The following is a 21,068-nucleotide window of genomic DNA, read 5'->3' as shown; positions in this document are numbered from 1 at the left end:
ATTAGACCTCGCTAAGGGTAAAGAGAAAAAGCACATTATAGAGATCAGACCTCACTAATGGTAAGGGAGAAAAGACAATTGAGATCAAGCCTCACTGTGAATGTAAAAAAAAAAAAAACATTATAGAGATTAGACCTTAGTAAGGGTGATGGTAAAAATATATTATAGAGATTAGACATTACTAAGGGTGAAGGTAAAAAGATGGTTTAGAGATTAGACCTCACTAAGGGAAAAGATAGACATTATAGAGATCAGACCTCACTAAGAAGTAAGGTAAAAGGCCATAGAGATCAGACCTCACTAAGGGTGAAGATATAAAGACATAATAGAGATAAGACATCACTAAGGGTGAAGATATAAAGACATAATAGAGATTAGACATCACTAAGGGTTAAGATATAAAGACATAATAGAGATTAGACATCACTAAGGGTGAAGATATAAAGACATAATAGAGATAAGACATCACTAAGGGTGAAGATATAAAGACATAATAGAGATTAGACATCACTAAGGGTGAAGATATAAAGACATAATAGAGATTAGACATCACTAAGGGTGAAGATATAAAGACATAATAGAGATTAGACATCACTAAGGGTTAAGATATAAAGACATAATAGAGATTAGACATCACTAAGGGTTAAGATATAAAGACATAATAGAGATTAGACCTCCCTAAGAGTGAAGGTAAAAAGACATTTAAGAAATCACGCATCACTAAAAGTGTAGATAAAGATGTATGTTTAAAGATTGACCTCACTGAGAGAGAAGATAAAATGACATTAAAGAGATTAAACATCACTAAGGGTGAAGATAGAAAAACATAGAGATCAGACCGAGCTGAGGGTGATGATATAGACAGAGCTCAGACCGAGCTGAGTGTGACGATATAAAGACAGAGATCAGACCGAGCTGAGTGTGACGATATAAAGACGGAGATCAGACCAAACTGAGTGTGACGATATAAAGACGGAGATCGGACCGAGCTGAGTGTGACAATATAAAGACGGAGATCAGACCAAGCTGAGTGTGACGATATAAAGACGGAGATCAGACCGAGCTGAGTGTGACGATATAAAGACGGAGATCAGACCGAGCTGAGTGTGACAATATAAAGACGGAGATCAGACCAAGCTGAGTGTGACGATATAAAGACGGAGATCAGACTGAGCTAAATGTGTGACGATATACAGACGTAAATCAGACTAAGCTGAGTGTGACGATATAAAGATGTAGATCAGACCGAGCTGAGTGTGACGATATAAAGAAGGAGATCAGACTGAGCTAAATGTGTGACGATATACAGACGTAGATCAGACTAAGCTGAGTGTGACGATATAAAGACGTAGATCAGACCGAGCTGAGTGTGACGATATAAAGACGGAGATCAGACTGAGCTAAATGTGTGACGATATACAGACGTAGATCAGACTAAGCTGAGTGTGACGATATAAAGACGTAGATCAGACTAAGCTGAGTGTGACGATATACAGACGTAGATCAGACTAAGCTGAGTGTGACGATATAAAGACGTAGATCAGACCGAGCTGAGTGTGACGATATACAGACGTAGATCAGACTAAGCTGACTGTGACGATATAAAGACGTTCATCAGACCAAGCTGAGTGTGACGATATGAAGACAGAGATCAGACTGAAAGAGGGTGGTGAAAGAGTATATAAAGGAAATGAGGTTTTATTATAGAGAAAGCAATAAAATTGAATGAGTTTTAGGACGTTATTAAATATAGAAATTATGACACTGAGTAATTTTTTCACATTTTTTTCCCTAATTACTTTAACTTTTTTCTATCCTTCCATTTTGTTACTTTTTTTCTTTCCTCACATCTATCTTTATGAGCAGTTTCATATTTGACTATTGTGTAAATTGTGTGTGTGTGTGTGTGTGTGTGTGTGTGTGTGTGTGTGTGTGTGTGTGTGTGTGTGTGTGTGTGTGTGTTTAGTGTTAAACTTGACTTTTTCAAATGTGATGTTCAGCCGCGAGTCTCCCCTCGTCCTCATTGACGTCCGCATTGTCGCTACTTAACAAGAATTTGCCTTTTCTTCCCTCTTCCATCTCATTGTGGTGGTGAGAGCGCTCAAGGCTGAACTTCTACACCAATCATGTAAAAAAAAAACCCGATTTATTCCACCACACCAACGGCTGCTTGTTACCGTAGCGACGGAGGCAAATCTGCACCAGCATTGCTATAGAAACTGAAACAAAACAAAGTATGGCTCCAGACCCTGTGGAAATAAATACCCTGTCTGTCTCTAATCCATCTGTGTGTCTGTCTTTCTGTCTGTCTGTCTCTCAGGAGCTTATCCACGCCTGTCACTCAGCTTTAAGCTGAAGAGGAACATCGGCTACTTCATCCTGCAGACCTACATGCCTTCCATCCTGATCACCATCCTGTCCTGGGTCTCCTTCTGGATTAACTACGATGCCTCAGCAGCGAGAGTGGCTTTAGGTACAAACAAAAAAACACACCGTCAGGGTCCCAGTTTTCCTATAAAATCACATCTAAAATGTTTTTTCCTTCGCAACAGTTTAGCAACAAACACTAGATTTTTGTTCATAAAGAACTTTTAATAATTTATTGTACATTTGATGGATGGGTTGTTTGATGAGACTGCTTTACCTGATGAGATATCATGAGAGCTTGTCTCTAACGTCCACATTAATCAGAGCAGATCCAGGAGATGTCAGACTAATCAAAAGTCACCAGGGAGGGGTTTCTGCAAATACTCATCCTAAACTACATCTGTCTGCCTTATAATCTCCAGATACATTATAATCTACATTTATCTGCCCCTAATCCACATCCACCTGCTTCCTAATCTACATCCACCTGCTCCATAATCTACATCCACCTGCTCTATAATCTACATTTACCTGCTCTATAATCTACATCCACCTGCTCTATAATCTACATCCACCTGCTCTATAATCTACATTTACCTGCTCCATAATCTACATCCACCTGCTCTATAATCTACATTTACCTGCTGTATAATCTACATTCACCTGCTTTATAATCTACATTTACCTGCTCCATAATCTACATCCACCTGCTCTATAATCTACATTTACCTGCTCCATAATCTACATCCACCTGCTCTATAATCTACATTTACCTGCTCCATAATCTACATCCACCTGCTCTATAATCTACATTTACCTGCTCCATAATCTACATCCACCTGCTCTATAATCTACATCCACCTGCTCTATAATTTACATTTACCTGCTCCATAATCTACATCCACCTGCTCTATAATCTACATCCACCTGCTCTACAATCTACATCCACCTGCTCTATAATCTACATCCATCTGCTCTATAATCTACATCCATCTGATCTATAATCTAAATCCACCTGCTCTATAATCTACATCCATCTGATCTATAATCTACATCCACCTGCTCCATAATCTACATCCACCTGCTCCATAATCTACATCCACCTGCTCTATAATCTACATCCACCTGCTCTATAATCTATATCCACCTGCTCTATAATCTACATCTACCTGCTCTATAATCTACATCCACCTGCTCTATAATCCACATCCACCTGATCTATAATCAATATCAACCTGCTCTATAATCTACATCCACCTGCTCTATAATGTACATCCACCTGCTCTATAATCTACATCCACCTGCTCTATAATCAATATTCACCTGCTCTATAATCTATATCCACCTGTTTTCTAATCTACATCCACCTGCTCCATAATCTACACCCACCTGCTCTATAATCTATATCCACCTGTTTCCTAATCTACATTTACCTGCTCTATAATCTTCATCCACCTGCTCAATAATCTACATCCACCTGCTCTATAATCTTCATCCACCTTCTTTATAATCTATACCCACCTGTTTTCTAATCTACATCCACCTGCTCTATAATCTTCATCCACCTGCTCTATAATCTATACCCACCTATTTTCTAATCTACATCCACCTGCTCTATAATCCACATCCACCTGCTCTATAATCTATATCCACCTGTTTCCTAATCCACATCCACCTGCGCCATAATCTACATCCACCTGCTCTATAATCTCTAACCACCTGCTCTATAATCCACATCCACCTGCTCTATAATCTATATCCACCTGTTTCCTAATCTACATCCACCTGCGCCATAATCTACATCCACCTGCTCTATAATCTATATCCACCTGTTTCCTAATCTACATCCACCTGCGCCATAATCTACATCCACCTGCTCTATAATCTCTAACCACCTGCTCTATAATCTACATCCACCTGCTCTATAATCTATATCCACCTGTTTCCTAATTTACATCCACCTGCTTTATAATCTATATCCACTTGTTTCCTAATCTACATCCACCTTCTCTATAATCTGCATCCACCTGCTCCATAATCCTAATCCACCTGCTCCATAATCTACATCCACCTGCTTCATAATCTTAATCCACCTGCTCTATAATCTACATCCACCTGCTCTAAAATCTACATTCACCTGCTCTATAATCTACATCCACTTGCTCTATAATCTATATCCACTTGTTTCCTAATCTACATCCACCTGCGCCATAATCTACATCCACCTGCTCTATAATCTCTAACCACCTGCTCTATAATCCACATCCACCTGCTCTATAATCTATATCCACCTGTTTCCTAATCTACATCCACCTGCGCCATAATCTACATCCACCTGCTCTATAATCTATATCCACCTGTTTCCTAATCTACATCCACCTGCGCCATAATCTACATCCACCTGCTCTATAATCTCTAACCACCTGCTCTATAATCTACATCCACCTGCTCTATAATCTATATCCACCTGTTTCCTAATTTACATCCACCTGCTTTATAATCTATATCCACTTGTTTCCTAATCTACATCCACCTTCTCTATAATCTGCATCCACCTGCTCCATAATCCTAATCCACCTGCTCCATAATCTACATCCACCTGCTTCATAATCTTAATCCACCTGCTCTATAATCTACATCCACCTGCTCTAAAATCTACATCCACCTGCTCTATAATCTACATCCACTTGCTCTATAATCTATATGCACTTGTTTCCTAATCTACATCCACCTGCGCCATAATCTACATCCACCTGCTCTATAATCTCTAACCACCTGCTCTATAATCCACATCCACCTGCTCTATAATCTATATCCACCTGTTTCCTAATCTACATCCACCTGCGCCATAATCTACATCCACCTGCTCTATAATCTCTAACCACCTGCTCTATAATCCACATCCACCTGCTCTATAATCTATATTCACCTGTTTCCTAATCTACATCCACCTGCGCCATAATCTACATCCACCTGCTCTATAATCTACATCCACTTGCTCTATAATCTATATCCACTTGTTTCCTAATCTACATCCACCTGCGCCATAATCTACATCCACCTGCTCTATAATCTCTAACCACCTGCTCTATAATCCACATCCACCTGCTCTATAATCTATATCCACCTGTTTCCTAATCTACATCCACCTGCGCCATAATCTACATCCACCTGCTCTATAATCTCTAACCACCTGCTCTAAAATCTACTTCCACCTGCTCTATAATCTATATCCACCTGTTTCCTAATTTACATCCACCTGCTCTATAATCTATATCCACTTGTTTCCTAATCTACATCCACCTTCTTTATAATCTGCATTCACCTGCTCCATAATCTACATCCACATGCTTCATAATCTTAATCCACCTGCTCTATAATCTACATCCACCTGCTCTAAAATCTACATTCACCTGCTCTATAATCTACATCCACCTGCTTTATAATCTATATCCACTTGTTTCCTAATCTACATCCACCTGCGCCATAATCTACATCCACCTGCTCTATAATCTCTAACCACCTGCTCTATAATCCACATCCACCTGCTCTATAATCTATATCCACCTGTTTCCTAATCTACATCCACCTGCTCTATAATCTCTAACCACCTGCTCTATAATCCACATCCACCTTCTCTATAATCTATATCCACCTGTTTCCTAATCTACATCCACCTGTGCCATAATCTACATCCACCTGCTCTATAATCTCTAACCACCTGCTCTATAATCCACATCCACCTGCTCTATAATCTATATCCACCTGTTTCCTTATCTACATCCACCTGCGCCATAATCTACATCCACCTGCTCTATAATCTCTAACCACCTGCTCTATAATCCACATCCACCTGCTCTATAATCTATATCCACCTGTTTCCTAATTTACATCCACCTGCTCTATAATCTATATCCACTTGTTTCCTAATCTACATCCACCTTCTTTATAATCTGCATCCACCTGCTCCATAATCTACATCCACCTGCTTCATAATCTTAATCCACCTGCTCTATAATCTACATTCACCTGCTCTATAATCTACATCCACCTGCTCTATAATCTATATCCACTTGTTTCCTAATCTTTATCCACCTTCTTTATAATCTGCAACCACCTGCTCCATAATCTACATCCACCTGCTGCCTAATCTACACCCACCTGCTCCATAATCTACATCTACAGTGAGGAAAATAAGTATTTGAACACCCTGCTATTTTGCAAGTTCTCCCACTTAGAAATCATGGAGGGGTCTGAAATTGTCATCGTAGGTGCATGTCCACTGTGAGAGACATAATCTAAAAAAAAAATCCAGAAATCACAATGTATGATATTTTAACAATTTATTTGTATGATACAGCTGCAAATAAGTATTTGAACACCTGAGAAAGTCAATGTTAATATTTGGTACAGTAGCCTTTGTTTGCTATTACAGAGGTCAAACATTTCCTGTAGTTTTTCACCAGGTTTGCACACACTGCAGGAGGGATTTTGGCCCACTCCTCCACACAGATCTTCTCTAGATCAGTCAGGTTTCTGGCCTGTCGCTGAGAAACACGGAGTTTGAGCTCCCTCCAAAGATTCTCTATTGGGTTTAGGTCTGGAGACTGGCTAGGCCACGCCAGAACCTTGATATGCTTCTTACAGAGCCACTCCTTGGTTATCCTGGCTGTGTGCTTCGGGTCATTGTCATGTTGGAAGACCCAGCCTCGACCCATCCTCAATGCTCTAACTGAGGGAAGGAGGTTGTTCCCCAAAATCTCGCAATACATGGCCCCGGTCATCCTCTCCTTAATACAGTGCAGTCGCCCTGTCCCATGTGCAGAAAAACACCCCCAAAGCATGATGCTACCACCCCCATGCTTCACAGTAGGGATGGTGTTCTTGGGATGGTACTCATCATTCTTCTTCCTCCAAACACGTTTAGTGGAATTATGACCCAAAAGTTCTATTATGGTCTCATCTGACCACATGACTTTCTTCCATGACTCCTCTGGATCATCCAAATGGTCATTGGCAAACTTAAGACGTGCCTGGACATGTGCTGGTTTAAGCAGGGGAACCTTCCGTGCCATGCATGATTTCAAACCATGACGTCTTAGTGTATTACCAACAGTAACCTTGGAAACGGTGGTCCCAGCTCTTTTCAGGTCATTGACCAGCTCCTCCCGTATAGTTCTGGGCTGATTTCTCACCTTCCTTAGGATCATTGAGACCCCACGAGGTGAGATCTTGCATGTAGCCCCAGACCGAGGGCGATTGACAGTCATGTTTAGCTTCTTCCATTTTCTAATGATTGCTCCAACAGTGGACCTTTTTTCACCAAGCCGCTTGGCAATTTCCCCGTAGCCCTTTCCAGCCTTGTGGAGGTGTACAATTTTGTCTCTAGTGTCTTTGGACAGCTCTTTGGTCTTGGCCATGTTAGTAGTTGGATTCTTACTGATTGTATGGGGTGGACAGGTGTCTTTATGCAGCTAACGACCTCAAACAGGTGCATCTAATTTAGGATAATAAATGTAGTGGAGGTGGACATTTTAAAGGCAGACTAACAGGTCTTTGAGGGTCAGAATTCTAGCTGATAGACAGGTGTTCAAATACTTATTTGCAGCTGTATCATACAAATAAATAGTTTAAAAATCATATATTGTGATTTCTGGATTTTTTTTTTTATATTATGTCTCTCACAGTGGACATGCACCTACGATGACAATTTCAGACCCGATCATGATATCTAAGTGGGAGAACTTGCAAAATAGCAGGGTGTTCAAATACTTATTTTCCTCACTGTACCTGTTTCCTAATATACAGGCACCTGTTTCCTAATCTACCGCCACCCGGCTAATGATCTAATCCACCTGCTGTATAATCTACATCCACCTGCCTCCTAATATAGATCCACCTGCTTTCTAATCTTCATTCGCCTGCTCCCTAATCTACACATACCTGCTCCCTAATATACATCGACCTGCTCTATAATCTACATCCACCTACTTCCTAATATACATCCACCTGTTTCCTAATCTACATCCACCTGCTCTATAATCTGCATCCACCTGTTTTCTAAACTACATCCACCTGTTTTTACTATCTATATCCACCTTTGGTATAATCTGCATCCACTTGCTTCCTAATCCTAATCCTAATTCCTAATCTACATCCATATTTAATCCAGCTTTATCCTGCCTCCAAATCTACCTGACCTGCTTACTGACTCTTCTTCAACCCAGATTTGTTTCAAACCCCAACAGCAGCAATACCAAGAACAACACCAACTAGAAGATTGATATACTTCAGCAAAAATCATAGAACACATGTATGTAACCAACACCCCCTATGACCGATGGTCTACAGGGGCGCCAGTACATTTACACCTTCAGTAATAAGCATCATCACCCTGAGTGATTATACGCTGAAGCTGATAGAAGGGAAACTAATTTTTCCACGTCATACACTGCCACTCGGAGGTTCGGAGAGTAAGACCGTTTTAGATCATGAGATCATGTGTGTGCGTTATGATAAAGTGTATACACTTGTGTGTGTGTGTGTGTGTGTGTGTGTGTAGAGAGAGAGAGAGAGAGAGAGAGAGAGAGAGAGAGAGAGAGAGAGAGAGAGAGAGAGAGAGGTAGAAGAAGGGAAAGAGGGTTAAAGGATGATGGTCTACTTTTTTTTTGCAAAACTATTCTCATTAATGGGATTAAGCTCTGAAATGAGAGCACTTTGCATCAGAATGGAAAATTCTCTATGGCCTTTCTCATACACACACACACACACACACACACACACACACACACACACTTCACCTGCTATTATCATTACGAGTTCAAAGCTCTTTCTTTCTCTTTGCCTTTCCGTCTCCTGCCAGGTAACCTGGTAAAAACACAACGATCGATGCAGCTGGAAAACAATTACATTCAACCTCCATTTCAATCCTCCGGCTTTCTGCACAGGAGCAATGAATCTCGCATTTAAATGGCTGTGAGAGAGCCGAGAGCCGAGAGTGAGCTGAAGCCATCCATCCATCCTACACATCCGTATCCAGCACTAGTGTGGCCACTGTCAGGCTTTTCAGACTAAATTACACACACACACACACACACACACACACACACACACACACACACACACACACACACAAACACACAAACACACAGTAGGAATCTAGTCATCTCTGTATGGAAATGTGAGAGGCTCAGATAATATAAATGGTGTTACTCTGCTCTCGCTTCCTCTTTCCGCTTCTCGATGGCTCGATTGATTGATTCTTTATAGGGAAAGACTTCTGCTCTGGCTCTAACAGTCCAGTTGATGCAGTAGATGCGACTGGACAGAATGTGTCTGGTATAACCATAGTTTAGTCAAAAATGCATCCAGAAAGTGAGATTTTCAACCAAAAACAAAGGTGTGAATGTTGTTGCTAGTGCAGTGATACTCACTAGTTAGCTTTACAATTGTGGTTCTCCACAAATGTCATGATAGAAGAGTCGAGTTGAGAGGGTCGGAGAAAAAAGCCAGAGGTCAGGTGCTCAACAAATGGCATGAAGATAATCCATGATCAAAAACGACAGACGAGAAACTGATCGGCTTGGTATTGAGTGACGTAGAAAACCAACAAAGGAAATACAAAGTAAATATGAACTGGTGCAGGAAATAAGGACACATGAGGAATATGACAGACAGTAACAGGACAGGGGTGGAGACATGACATGAAACCAAAAAAAAAAACAATCACAAATACTATGAAAGACCTGCAAGCTGGACATAAGGCTTCAAGCTAACATGCCCTCTATAGGCCATAATGGGGACTGATATCTAACTAATAAGAACTAGCAAGCGGAAAAACATTTGTATAAGTTGCATAAGAATCATACATTTTGTTCGATGATAATGAGTGAGCATTTAATGAGTATTTCATGAAGAGTTTATAAACAATATAAGTTTTTTTTTTCCAATAAAGCCGAATGAAAGTATTACATTTTTCTTATCAGAATTCTATCAATTACTTTACTATAAATCACCAACAACCTCTCAAAACTTTCATGGACACCTGAGCATGTGCTTTTTGAACATCCCATTCCACATTATGTCTCCATTTGTCGTTATAATAAGTTCCACTCTTCTGGAAAGATGTTCCACTAGATTTTGTGGAGATTCATTCATCTACAAGGGTGTTAGTAAAGTCAGGTGCTGATGGAGGTGAGGCGAGGAGGTGAGTTCACATTTATCCCTTTATAGCAGGAGATCTTCCACTCCAACCCATGTTAAGCATACACAGGGGCATTTTCATGCTGAGACAGGTTCTCATCTCCGAATTCAGCCAAAGACGTCCTATACAGTATCATTTGGTGGTGACAGTTTGGGGAAGAATCACATATTTCTGGAAAGATCTCAATATTTTCAGCCATATAGTGTAGGTTTCTATGCAGTTTTAAAGGTGATTTAGATTTTGGTTAATAACAGAGTGGTTGTTGCGAATATCTAGTGGAAGAAGATTCCACAGGTGAGGAGCAGTGTAGCTAAAAGCTCGAGATCCCATAGATGCCAAACGCATACAAGGAATAACTAAGGATGGACCAATCAGAATCCAGAATTCTAGATCACTGGGGATTAGAAAGTGCTCTTAATTCATGTTATTTGAAGGCATTAGTGGCATTTGCCAGATGTTCAAATCCTGAGCAGTTAATAGTTAAGGGCCTTTCACAAGGGCCCAAAAGCTGCAGTTTGGTGGTGCTGGGATTTGATCTAATGATCTTTTTATTATAAGTTCAATGTCCATCAAGTTACCACATTCCCAGAGGTGGAACAGATTCGTCTCTGTAAATGAATCGGCTAAAAAATCAGGATGTGATAAAACTTGTTAAAAACCAGGTCCTGTTTTTATCTCAAAAGGAAACGTCGAGTGAATAATTAAAGCTGGATCAGAAAGACCTCTAGAACCAAGCGTCTGATTTCTCTGGGAATGGGTACCGTCGTTGCGGCCCTGGGGGTGGTCACGCTCACGTTTCTGCAGGGTGATTCCAGGAATTGTAGCTAATGTGTCTTTAAATGTTAATGTAGCTGGTGGAATCAGAGCAGCTCCACTTTACAGGGTCTCGTTAAGGAGATAAGGGATTTCCCGAGGGAGCCGGAATGTACGAGACGTGCGGTCAGTAATCAGGTTAAACCACTTTCACGTTCGGTCGGCAACTAGAAGAGAAAAAAGAAATCAGTCTGGAAACACATTAAATATGAGGCGCTTAATGATTGTGCTGCTAATTTGTTGCTTTCCTGTGGGAAGTTTATAATGATGCGAATTATTATTGCCATTATTATTGTTAGGACACCTGGAATGGCAAAAAGTTAATTGTTCATTCGTTTTTTCTTTTTTCATTGAGGATAAATTGGGAATGTCCCATGATGCATTGCGGCTTTATAATCGCTATCTAGCAAGCACAAGGTGATTAGCAAGCAATGGCATTTGTTAATAGCATGATGTTTAACATCAATCCTCTGTGGTGATGGAAGGATGAACCATCTCGAGAGTGACTGACACGGCAAGTAAGCTTTAAAATTCTGCATCCTGATTGGTCAGTAGCAGTGGTCATGTTAATTGATTAATTAAACAACTGTAAAAGAGGTTTATATTTATTTGGTTGATGTCATACTTTATTTTGTATTTGGATCCTAAAAATCTTTACAGAGACCCCAGTCAGGTCAGGTTGGAAGTAGGACCTCCAGTCTCAGGACCTCAAATTCAGGTCCAAACACAACATCAGTGTGCAAGTAGGGACTCTGACAGCATAATTAAAAGGAAGTACCAGTCGGTTAAACAGATATAAGGGATCTCTGGAATATAAGAAGTCCCACTATACCACCTTCAACAAACTTCCAAATATCCCAGTTCATCAAAACACTTCTATATCATTAATCATTACTACATCATTAAGCCTTCAGATCTGCTCCTTAGAAAACAAGAAGAGTCCTGAACACTGAAAGGAAATATGATCCATAACTGTGGAACTTTGTAGGAGAAAGCTCTGAACCCCTGCTGTAGTCTTAACTATTCGTGGTACCAACAAATAAGTGTCTCCGTTTATTCAGGTCTGTGCGGCAGTAATGGCGAGTCGAGGCGAGAGCAAGACGAGTTTCTCAAAGTGGAAATATGCTCATTATTTCACTTCAGCTGAGCATAAAGACACAAAACTTTTTTGTCAAATGTAAGCTGTGTCTTTCTGGTTTGAAGCTCGTATCTACTGCGATAAACAGCAACTCCAATCTGTTGAAGCTCCTCCAGAAACTCCATGCTAGAAGCTAGTAGCTATGCGCTAACCCGGTGTTCTGTTCTACATTGTTGATAGTTTTCATACTTCAGCTGTGAAAGGAACATGTTTCAGAGCTCAACACAACAGCAAAAGCCACTTTAGTGTTTGATTGTGAATCAATTATTCAGCTTGTTTTGTTATTTATTTCAGAAATCCTTGTGATATATTTAGTTTGTGCTGCTCTGACTTTAATATAATAGTGTTTAAAAATGACTTTGTGTTTGTCAGTTTTGTGTTTGTATAGACCATAACGCATAAAAGGGCATTAATAGGAACATTAAAGAAGGTTCTTTAAAAAAGTAACTAAAAAGTTACTTTCAACAGTAACGCATTACTTTTTGGTGTAAGTAATCAACAAAGTAACGGAGTTACTTTTTGAATGAAGTAACGAGTAACTGTAACTAGTTACTATTTTTTAGTAACGAGCACAACACTGTATACAACAATCAAGAATAGTGGTTCTTTTGCAAACTGTTACCACAAAGTTGGAGACACACAGTTGTACAGGACGTCTTTGGATGGATTTTGTAGCATAATATGTTCTCTTTTGAAATAGGACACTAGTTGGAAGCTTGTGCTAGCATGACGCTGCCCCTGTGCACAAACCAGCTCCATGATAATCTACTTTCCATTGGCTTGGGTAGAAGATCTACTGCTACAGAGCTCTGACCTATTGAATCCTATTAAACACTTTTAAGGTGAAGGTGAACACTGACTGCACCCCAGGCCTCCTCATCTCACCTACATCACCACCTGACTTCACTAACGCCCCCTTGTGGCTAAAAGCATCTCCACAAATCTTTCACAAAATCTAGTGGAACATCTTCACAGAAGAGTGGAGTTATTATAAGAATGTAATGGGGACTAAATGTGGAATGGGATGTTCGATTTTGTTGGCATTTTGCTAAACAGCTCAGCTCGGGTTTGTTTTTATCATAGAGAAGCGCTTTAAAAGTCGCTAGCCTCCAGTCCAGAAATGAGATTAAGCATAAAAAATGGTAAATAAGCAAGCGGTTGTTGAATGCACACACTGGCGTGACGGGCGTCTGATTCACCGGCATGTTCGACAACATGATTGTGTAATTGCGTTGAGTAAGCAGAGCCGGGTTTTTTGGCATTTTGCTCTCTGTGACAGAGCTCAATCTGTAGCAGCCATCCGCAGTGTCCAGATTCATGGTGGGCGGCAAAGCCGAGCTGTCAAACGAGAAATATTTCATCGCAGCTCTTTTGGCTGAGTCTCTGAATAATCTCAGTATCGTCGTGTACTTTTCTATCTATACAGCCTCGTTTGTGCTTTTAGTCCAATTTCTTTTTTTTTTGTTTTTGGAATCCAGGCCTGGACGATGCCTTATGCTGTCCGACTCCACGTGCTCTATGCCCACTCGTGTCTCTTAAGTGCATTATGATTGATATGATACTTTGCGATCCTCAATCTTCTGCAATGCTTTGTTGGATTTATGTTTTAGCATACGCACTTCTTACAGTCATATTTCCCTTTAACCGTAAATAATGTCATAATTCATTTATGGCATTTCACAGAGGACCTCCTCCAGAGAGATTTGTCTCATTCATACAACTGGGCAGCGTAGCGGTTAGAGGCCTTGCTCAGGGGCCCAAGAACTCTAACCCAGGGGCCCTTTAACTCTAACCATTAATTATATCATAAACCCTTTAATGAACCATTAAGGGACGTTTTTTCTAAGGGTGTATCTGTGTTTTTAAGTCTGGTGTACAAACTTTAAATTATTGCTAATTATTTCCTTGTCAAGGCCCAAAAGCTTTCAATCATTTGGTAATTTGGGTTCCTGGCCTCCTAAAAGGTTCTGCTTGGAACTACATCAGATACAGGTTTTTTTCCATTGTGGAAATATTTGGTGTAGTTTCTGTGTAACCCTGTGAGATAATGTTTCAAACCCTTTGTGGGAGTAAAGAACCAAAAACTATCCATCAAACCCTTAAGGAACCCTTAAAGAACCCATTTTTCTTGAAGGATTTGCAGTAACCTGCAAATATTGGAGAACATTTATTAATACCAAAAACCTGAGAGATGTTTTGCATGGATGTTCTGTATCCATAAAAAAGGGTTTAAAAATCAAAAGACTGAAACCCCGATTCTTCCACAGGTATCACGACTGTCCTCACTATGACCACCATCAACACCCATCTTCGAGAGACGCTGCCCAAGATCCCATACGTTAAAGCCATAGATATGTACCTGATGGGCTGCTTCGTCTTCGTCTTCTTAGCGCTGCTCGAATATGCATTCGTCAATTATATCTTTTTCGGACGAGGCCCTCAGATGCAGAAGAAGATGGCAGAGAAGGCGGAGAAAGCCAACAACGACCGAAACAAATACGACGGAAACAAGGTAATTCACTGCCATGACCAAACACTGGTGTCTTCTCATGAAGATGTAGTGCAGCTGTAATCAGAGGAAGGCTGATTAGAAGATGATGAACATGTAGCACCAGGCGGATGGATCAAGTTGCACCAGATTCCAGCAAGAGAACGAGACCAAAGCTCCTAGCATTCAAATCAAATGGAATGATCGAGTTAATGTAGCGACAGCATGCGCTGGTGGCAGGACGGATGATTTGATACCTCAGAAATTCTCCATGTCATGAATCGGTTGATGAAAACCTTCTCAAATTATTTAGCATCGTTATGACAACTCTTAGTCAGAATCTCTGCATAGCGTCATAAAACCTTTCAGCTGTGTTCATGTGTTGAAATGCTTTCGATTTCAAGATGGCCGCTCTCATGGCTCTCGTGTCTGATGGTGTTCAGATTGGAACCTGCAGGTGTAGAAGGTAAAGGTGGTCTTCTGTTCTTTGTGTGTTCTTGTGGCCAGTCTGTTCAGGAGGGAGGGAATTGCAAAGCGTCGGGAGTTAAACAGTCCAATCAGGTACAAGGTCACCGTCACTCACAAGGGGTGAGTGTGTGTGTGTGTGTGTGTGTGTGTGTGTGTGTGTGTGTGTGTGTGTGTGTGTTGTTGTTGTCGGTGTTGTTGTTGTTGTTGTTGTTGTTGTTGTTGTAGCCTCTTAGTGTCAGCATGTTTTGTTTGTTTAAAGCAAACGTGCACTAATTTCATCTTTCCTTCCTCCCTACCTTCCTAACAAGTAGATACATTCTCTCCTTTTTTCTCCTTCTCTTCTCTTCTCTTCTCTTCTCTTCTCTTCTCTTCTCTTCTCTTCTCTTCTCTTCTCTTCTCTTCTCTTCTCTTCTCTTCTCTTCTCTCGTCTCTGCTTATTTGATCTCTGAATGTCTCGCCTCTTCTCTTTTCTTCTCCTCCCCTGTGTTTTTTTTTTTTTTATCCTCTTTTTCTCCTCTCTCCTCTCCTTCACTTTCTTCATTTCTTTGTTCTTCTCTAATTTTCTTTATTCTTATTTCACCTCGTCTCTTTTCTTCTCCTCCCCTCTCCTCTTATCTCTTCTCATTTGATCTCTATACATATCTTCTTCTCTCCTCTATAATTTTATCTATATCTAATTTTATATATTTCTCTTCTCTTCTCTTCTCTCCTTATCCCTTTATTGTATGGATATCCCCTATTCACCACTCCCTCTCTCTGTCCCTCTCTGCTTCATCTTCCTCCACTCCCTCATGTTGAGATCAGACTCTAATCAGCAGTATTGAGTCCCTGCTTGTTACTGCGGCGTCTGATCTGTGATCACTGTTTATACTCTACTGTATCTTTCCTGAAGATATGGATTCATGGGTGAAAAAAACAAAACAACAGATTTTGCGCTCAGCACGACCTTCTGGAGAAACGACATCAGCATCCATCTTCACTCGAATACACATCAGACACATCAGACGCCGTTTGTTTGTTCGTTATAAAGTTTTCTGTTCATCAATACAAGACGCATGGAACAGTTGTGTACAGCAAAATACACAACCTGATTATTTCTATTAATTCAGTTCATTTTAAAAATTAATAGAGCAAATATCTCACATATAAATATATAAAGCAATTAATAAAAGTACAAATAAAATCAAACATAAAACCGAATGATTTAATAAAATGTAAATATTTACATTTTTGTATATTTTAAATATTTATATCTTTACTATATTAATGATCTAATTATCTCTTTATTTAAATTATTTATCATTTTATTTTTTCATCTATATTTATTTATTTAATTAATTGAATTGAATTCGTTTTGATTGGATTGAGGTCGATTCTTTTTTGTCACTGTATATTTCGATGATGAAGCACGGATGAGATTTGAGCTCTTCTGGTCTTTCGCTCCGAAATGGAGATTTATGATTTTATCAGACTTCACTTTTTCACCCATTGAAGATCCGTCATTTCCATCATTTCCATCCCAGTTTTTCCAACCCGTCTGAGAAGCTGGTCAGAATAATTCATGCTTTTGAAAGTCGTCTCCATAATGTGCTGATGTGCTGATATTAGGATTTGAACGTTCAGCATTCTTATTTATAGAGACTTTGTGTAATATGTTTTGTTTGCAAAAAAAAAAAAGAAAAAGACGTCTCTATTATAGATTCCCAGCTTGATCGTAGATCATGGAGGCGGAATGTCAGAGCCCTGCTGATTCTGCTGTTTCTCCTGCGCAGGTGGACTCTCAGGGGAACATCCTGCTGACCACGCTGGAGATCCATAACGAAGTGGCCGGAAACGAGATCACCACCAGCGTCAGCGATGGCAGGAACTCCACCTCGGTCATGTTGGATAACTCAGGGATCCAGTACCGGAAGGCGAGCGGGCCGAGGAGGCACAGCCAGGAGAGAAACGCTCAGCCCAAAAAGGCTCGACTGCGCAGACGCTCTTCACAGCTGAAAATCAAAATCCCAGATCTCACGGACGTCAACGCCATCGATCGATGGTCACGGATAATCTTCCCCGCCGTCTTTTCCCTTTTCAATCTCATCTACTGGCTTTACTACGTCAATTAAACCGCCCCCTCAAACGTCCTTTTTCTTTTCTTTCCTTATTTTTTTAAGGACGGATTTTTTTTGAGGATTTTTTCTACACTTTTGTCCCCACGGACAGCGTTCACACTTACAGACAAATTCTTATAAAAAACAGAAAGATCTGATCCGTAACGGACTCAAGGAATTTTATAGACATTTTGAAGTCGCGAGACTTCCGCATGATGCGATCACACACTTTATATAGACTCATATCAGCCTGCATTAACAAGAAAAAGAGAGAGGAGATGAAATGAGATGGAAAAAAAAGAATAAAGGAAATGAGATTAGAAGAGTTGATAGGAGAAGAAAGGAGAAGTGAAGAGAATCAGATGAGAGGAGATATGACAAAAAGATGAACGGTGACAATATGTGAGAAGAGGAGTAAAAAAATTGAAAAAAAATAAAGAAGAGATAGAGTGAGATAAAAGGAGAAGAAAAGAGATGAGAAGAGAAGAGAAGAGAGAAGAGAAGAAATGAGAGGATATGAAAAGAGAAGATAGGAGATGAGACATAAGGAGATTTGATGAAATGAGAGGAGTAAAGACAAAAATATGAGAGGGGACAATGTGAGAAAAAAGAAAAGAAAAAATTAAAAAAGAGAAGCCGAAAAATGGGATAGGATAGGATGGGAAAAGAAAAGTGAAGATAGGGTAGGAGAGGAGAGGAGAGGAGACTAGAAATGAGGAGTTAAGACAAATAGATGAGAGGAGACAAAATGAGAAAAGAAGAGAAGAGAAAATAAGAGATTAAATGAGAAGATTGGTGCAGAGAGAAGTAAACATGAAAGATAAGATGAGAGGAGATAAGACAAAGAGATGACAGGAGGCCAGATGATATGAGATGAGATGAGATGAAATGAGAGAAGACGAGACGAGACGAGACAAGACGAGATGAGATGAGATGAGACGAAATGAGACGATTGGCAAAGAGATGAGAACAGAATAGATTAGTTGAGTTGATTAGTTAACAGCATAGCAGACAGATAAAGATATCAAAGAGAAGTGAGAAGATGAGAGAAGAGTTTAAATGAAATTAAATGAGAGGATAGGAGAAGAGAAGTGAAGATAGGAGGTAAAGAAGAGAAGATTAAAATAAATGAGGAGTTGAAACAAATAGATGAGACGAGCCAGGACGAGAAGAGAAGACAGAATAGCAGATGAAAGGAGAAAATACAAAAAGTGACGAGATGAAACAGAATGAAAGGATAGACCTTGAGAGAAAATGAGACGTGGGGAGAAAAGAGTGAATTTTGCCGAAAGGAATGGGAAACATTGTGATGGCTGGAATGAGGTGTGTATGAGAGCGAACTTTGGAAATGCAATACGGCGTGTGTTTCAGGGCTTTTCAGTGCTGCCTGTTTCTCCATCAGCAGTTCTGTTGATTTTTGATGAAATAATTCGTATGTGATCACGTATGAATGGAATATTTGTATATAGACATGTTCTGTTCCTTTAAGTTTCATTTTGAGGGCATGATTTCTCACACACTCGGTGTAAACTCGCTATATTTCGCTTCCTTTATGACTCGAGTGTGTGAGGAAAAGGGGCGTGTCCGAATCAGGGCTGATATTTATGCATTATCTTTATTCTTCTTTCTTTTTTAACACAAGTTCTTTGGAACGACTATGTTACTAGCATTTAGCATGTGTGTTTTTAATTCCCACGCCGGTTTTTAGTCAGTGTTTGAGTGGAATAATCTCAGCGTAGGCCTTATGTAAATCTCCATGCTCCACTTTTCAATTTCCTTCTCCGTTCAATTTTTCTTTTTTTCTATTTATTACAGGCTAAAAGATTTCTCTCCCTTTTTTTTTCATTTCTCTGGTTTTGACAGCACCACGTAATCATCGATCTTTAGAAGGATTTGTCTCAGGGTGTTCATCCGAGATGTTTCTGATTATTATATCAGTATTCGGTGTGCTGTGATTAATTTGTATTATAACCCACATGTACGCTGAAAGAACAATGGCATGTTATTGTTTATATCAGAATCAGAACTCCGTCTGATTGTATTCCGTCTCGCTTTTGGAAATAGCTTCGCTTCAGGGACCAATGGCGTACGATGTCTAACAAAAGGGTCGCGTCATTTTATTAACGCCGCGTCACGTCTGCACTTACGTCGCGTCGGCGGTTGACCCTTCGTTTGTTTGAGGCTTCGTTTTGATTTCTATAAGATGTTGTAAATACGTGACGAAATTCCCAGATATTCTTATTTTATTTATAACCACCAGATACAACCCGTTTTTTTTTTCCTTCCCCATCACATCTCTATGAACAGTGTTTCTAAATCAGTAGATCTGTGTGGGATGGGGATGATAAGGGCATTGGTTTCAAATAATAAAATGTACTCTTTCAAGTCTAGGTTTTTATTATTATTATTATTATTATTATTATTATTATTATTATTATTATTATTATTATTATTATTATTATTGCTTAGTGTCACTCATTTTCTTATATAGAATCAAAGACACACCCACAAAAAAGATGCACCTCACTTTTTATGAGTTGTTCTCATAGTTTTGAGACTAGTTCGGTAACCCACCTACAGATGGCAGCACAAGGCTGCACGCGCAGTCACAGGGAGCACCGACCTTCATAAGTCAGTGTGCCTAAAGACATCATCATGTGTGACAGTGCAACTGGTGATATTTTGACCACACGTGTTACATCCTGTCCCCAAGCTCCTCCTCACACGTGAGTCCCCCCCCCCCCCCCCCGGAAACAACATGATCTCACTTCCACACCCACCCTAGACTTCGCTTCTGCGGACTTCGTCCCTCATCCCAAAGATAAAACAATCCAGCTCGCCGTTTTGACACCGTTGTGGAGAATCAGCGCGAATCGGAAAAGTTCCTTAACAAAGCATAAGGCAAATAAATTTGAACGGCACAAAGTTATATTAATGGGCGAGTAATGCAGAGCGCATTTCTCTGTGACCATTTTTTATTAAAATATAAATAGATAAATAAATAAATAAATATAAAAGAGGTGAATTTAAACCCTTCAATAAAAGCACACATTTATTTACAATGCCTTCCAATATTCAGATATAAAAAAAAAAAAAAAACTCCACCTAAAAATAATTTCTAATCATTAAACATCAGCACCAAAATTCGCCATGATGAGCAAATCCGGCAATAAAAACTGTCCGTGTGGAAACAGCAAAAGTTCATACACTGTTATTACTTTAAATGTTTATAAGAATATTTTGTCTTCATGCTCTATGTTAAGTTTGGTTTCACTGATAATAAACATACGTTTGCATTAAGCATCAATATTTTTTTAATGGCCATGTTGATTAAAGTATTAAACACTTGAAAAGTATTGATTTAAGGTACATTTTGAACCGAAATAAATGTGCGATCAAGTTGTGATTAATCACAAGGTAATATTTTAATCGACTGACAGACCTAATATATATAAATAAATAAATATGACGCTATCTTGCACACAGCTTCTCCTT

General features: G+C 39.7%; 2 protein-coding genes across 2 annotated transcripts in view; both read left to right on the top strand.

The window, feature by feature from the left end:
* The window catches only part of atp10a (ATPase phospholipid transporting 10A), a 377,925-nt gene that overhangs the window by 242,498 nt on the left and 114,359 nt on the right, over window positions 1–21,068 (top strand). The window lies entirely within an intron of this gene.
* LOC310739053 (gamma-aminobutyric acid receptor subunit beta-3-like) lies at window positions 2,310–19,963 on the top strand. The gene is made up of 4 exons (XM_083564656.1): window positions 2,310–2,473; window positions 14,789–15,033; window positions 15,517–15,570; window positions 17,250–19,963. Exons 1-4 carry the CDS (start codon window positions 2,392–2,394, stop codon window positions 17,586–17,588), a joined length of 720 nt encoding a protein of 239 aa, XP_083420782.1. The 5' UTR covers window positions 2,310–2,391; the 3' UTR covers window positions 17,589–19,963.

The sequence above is a fragment of the Silurus aristotelis genome (genome assembly GCF_946808225.1).
Source record: "Silurus aristotelis genome assembly, chromosome: 2".
NCBI classification, from domain to species: domain Eukaryota; kingdom Metazoa; phylum Chordata; class Actinopteri; order Siluriformes; family Siluridae; genus Silurus; species Silurus aristotelis.
The sequence above is the reverse complement of the archived record's forward strand: the minus strand, read 5'-3'. Positions and strand labels throughout refer to the sequence as shown.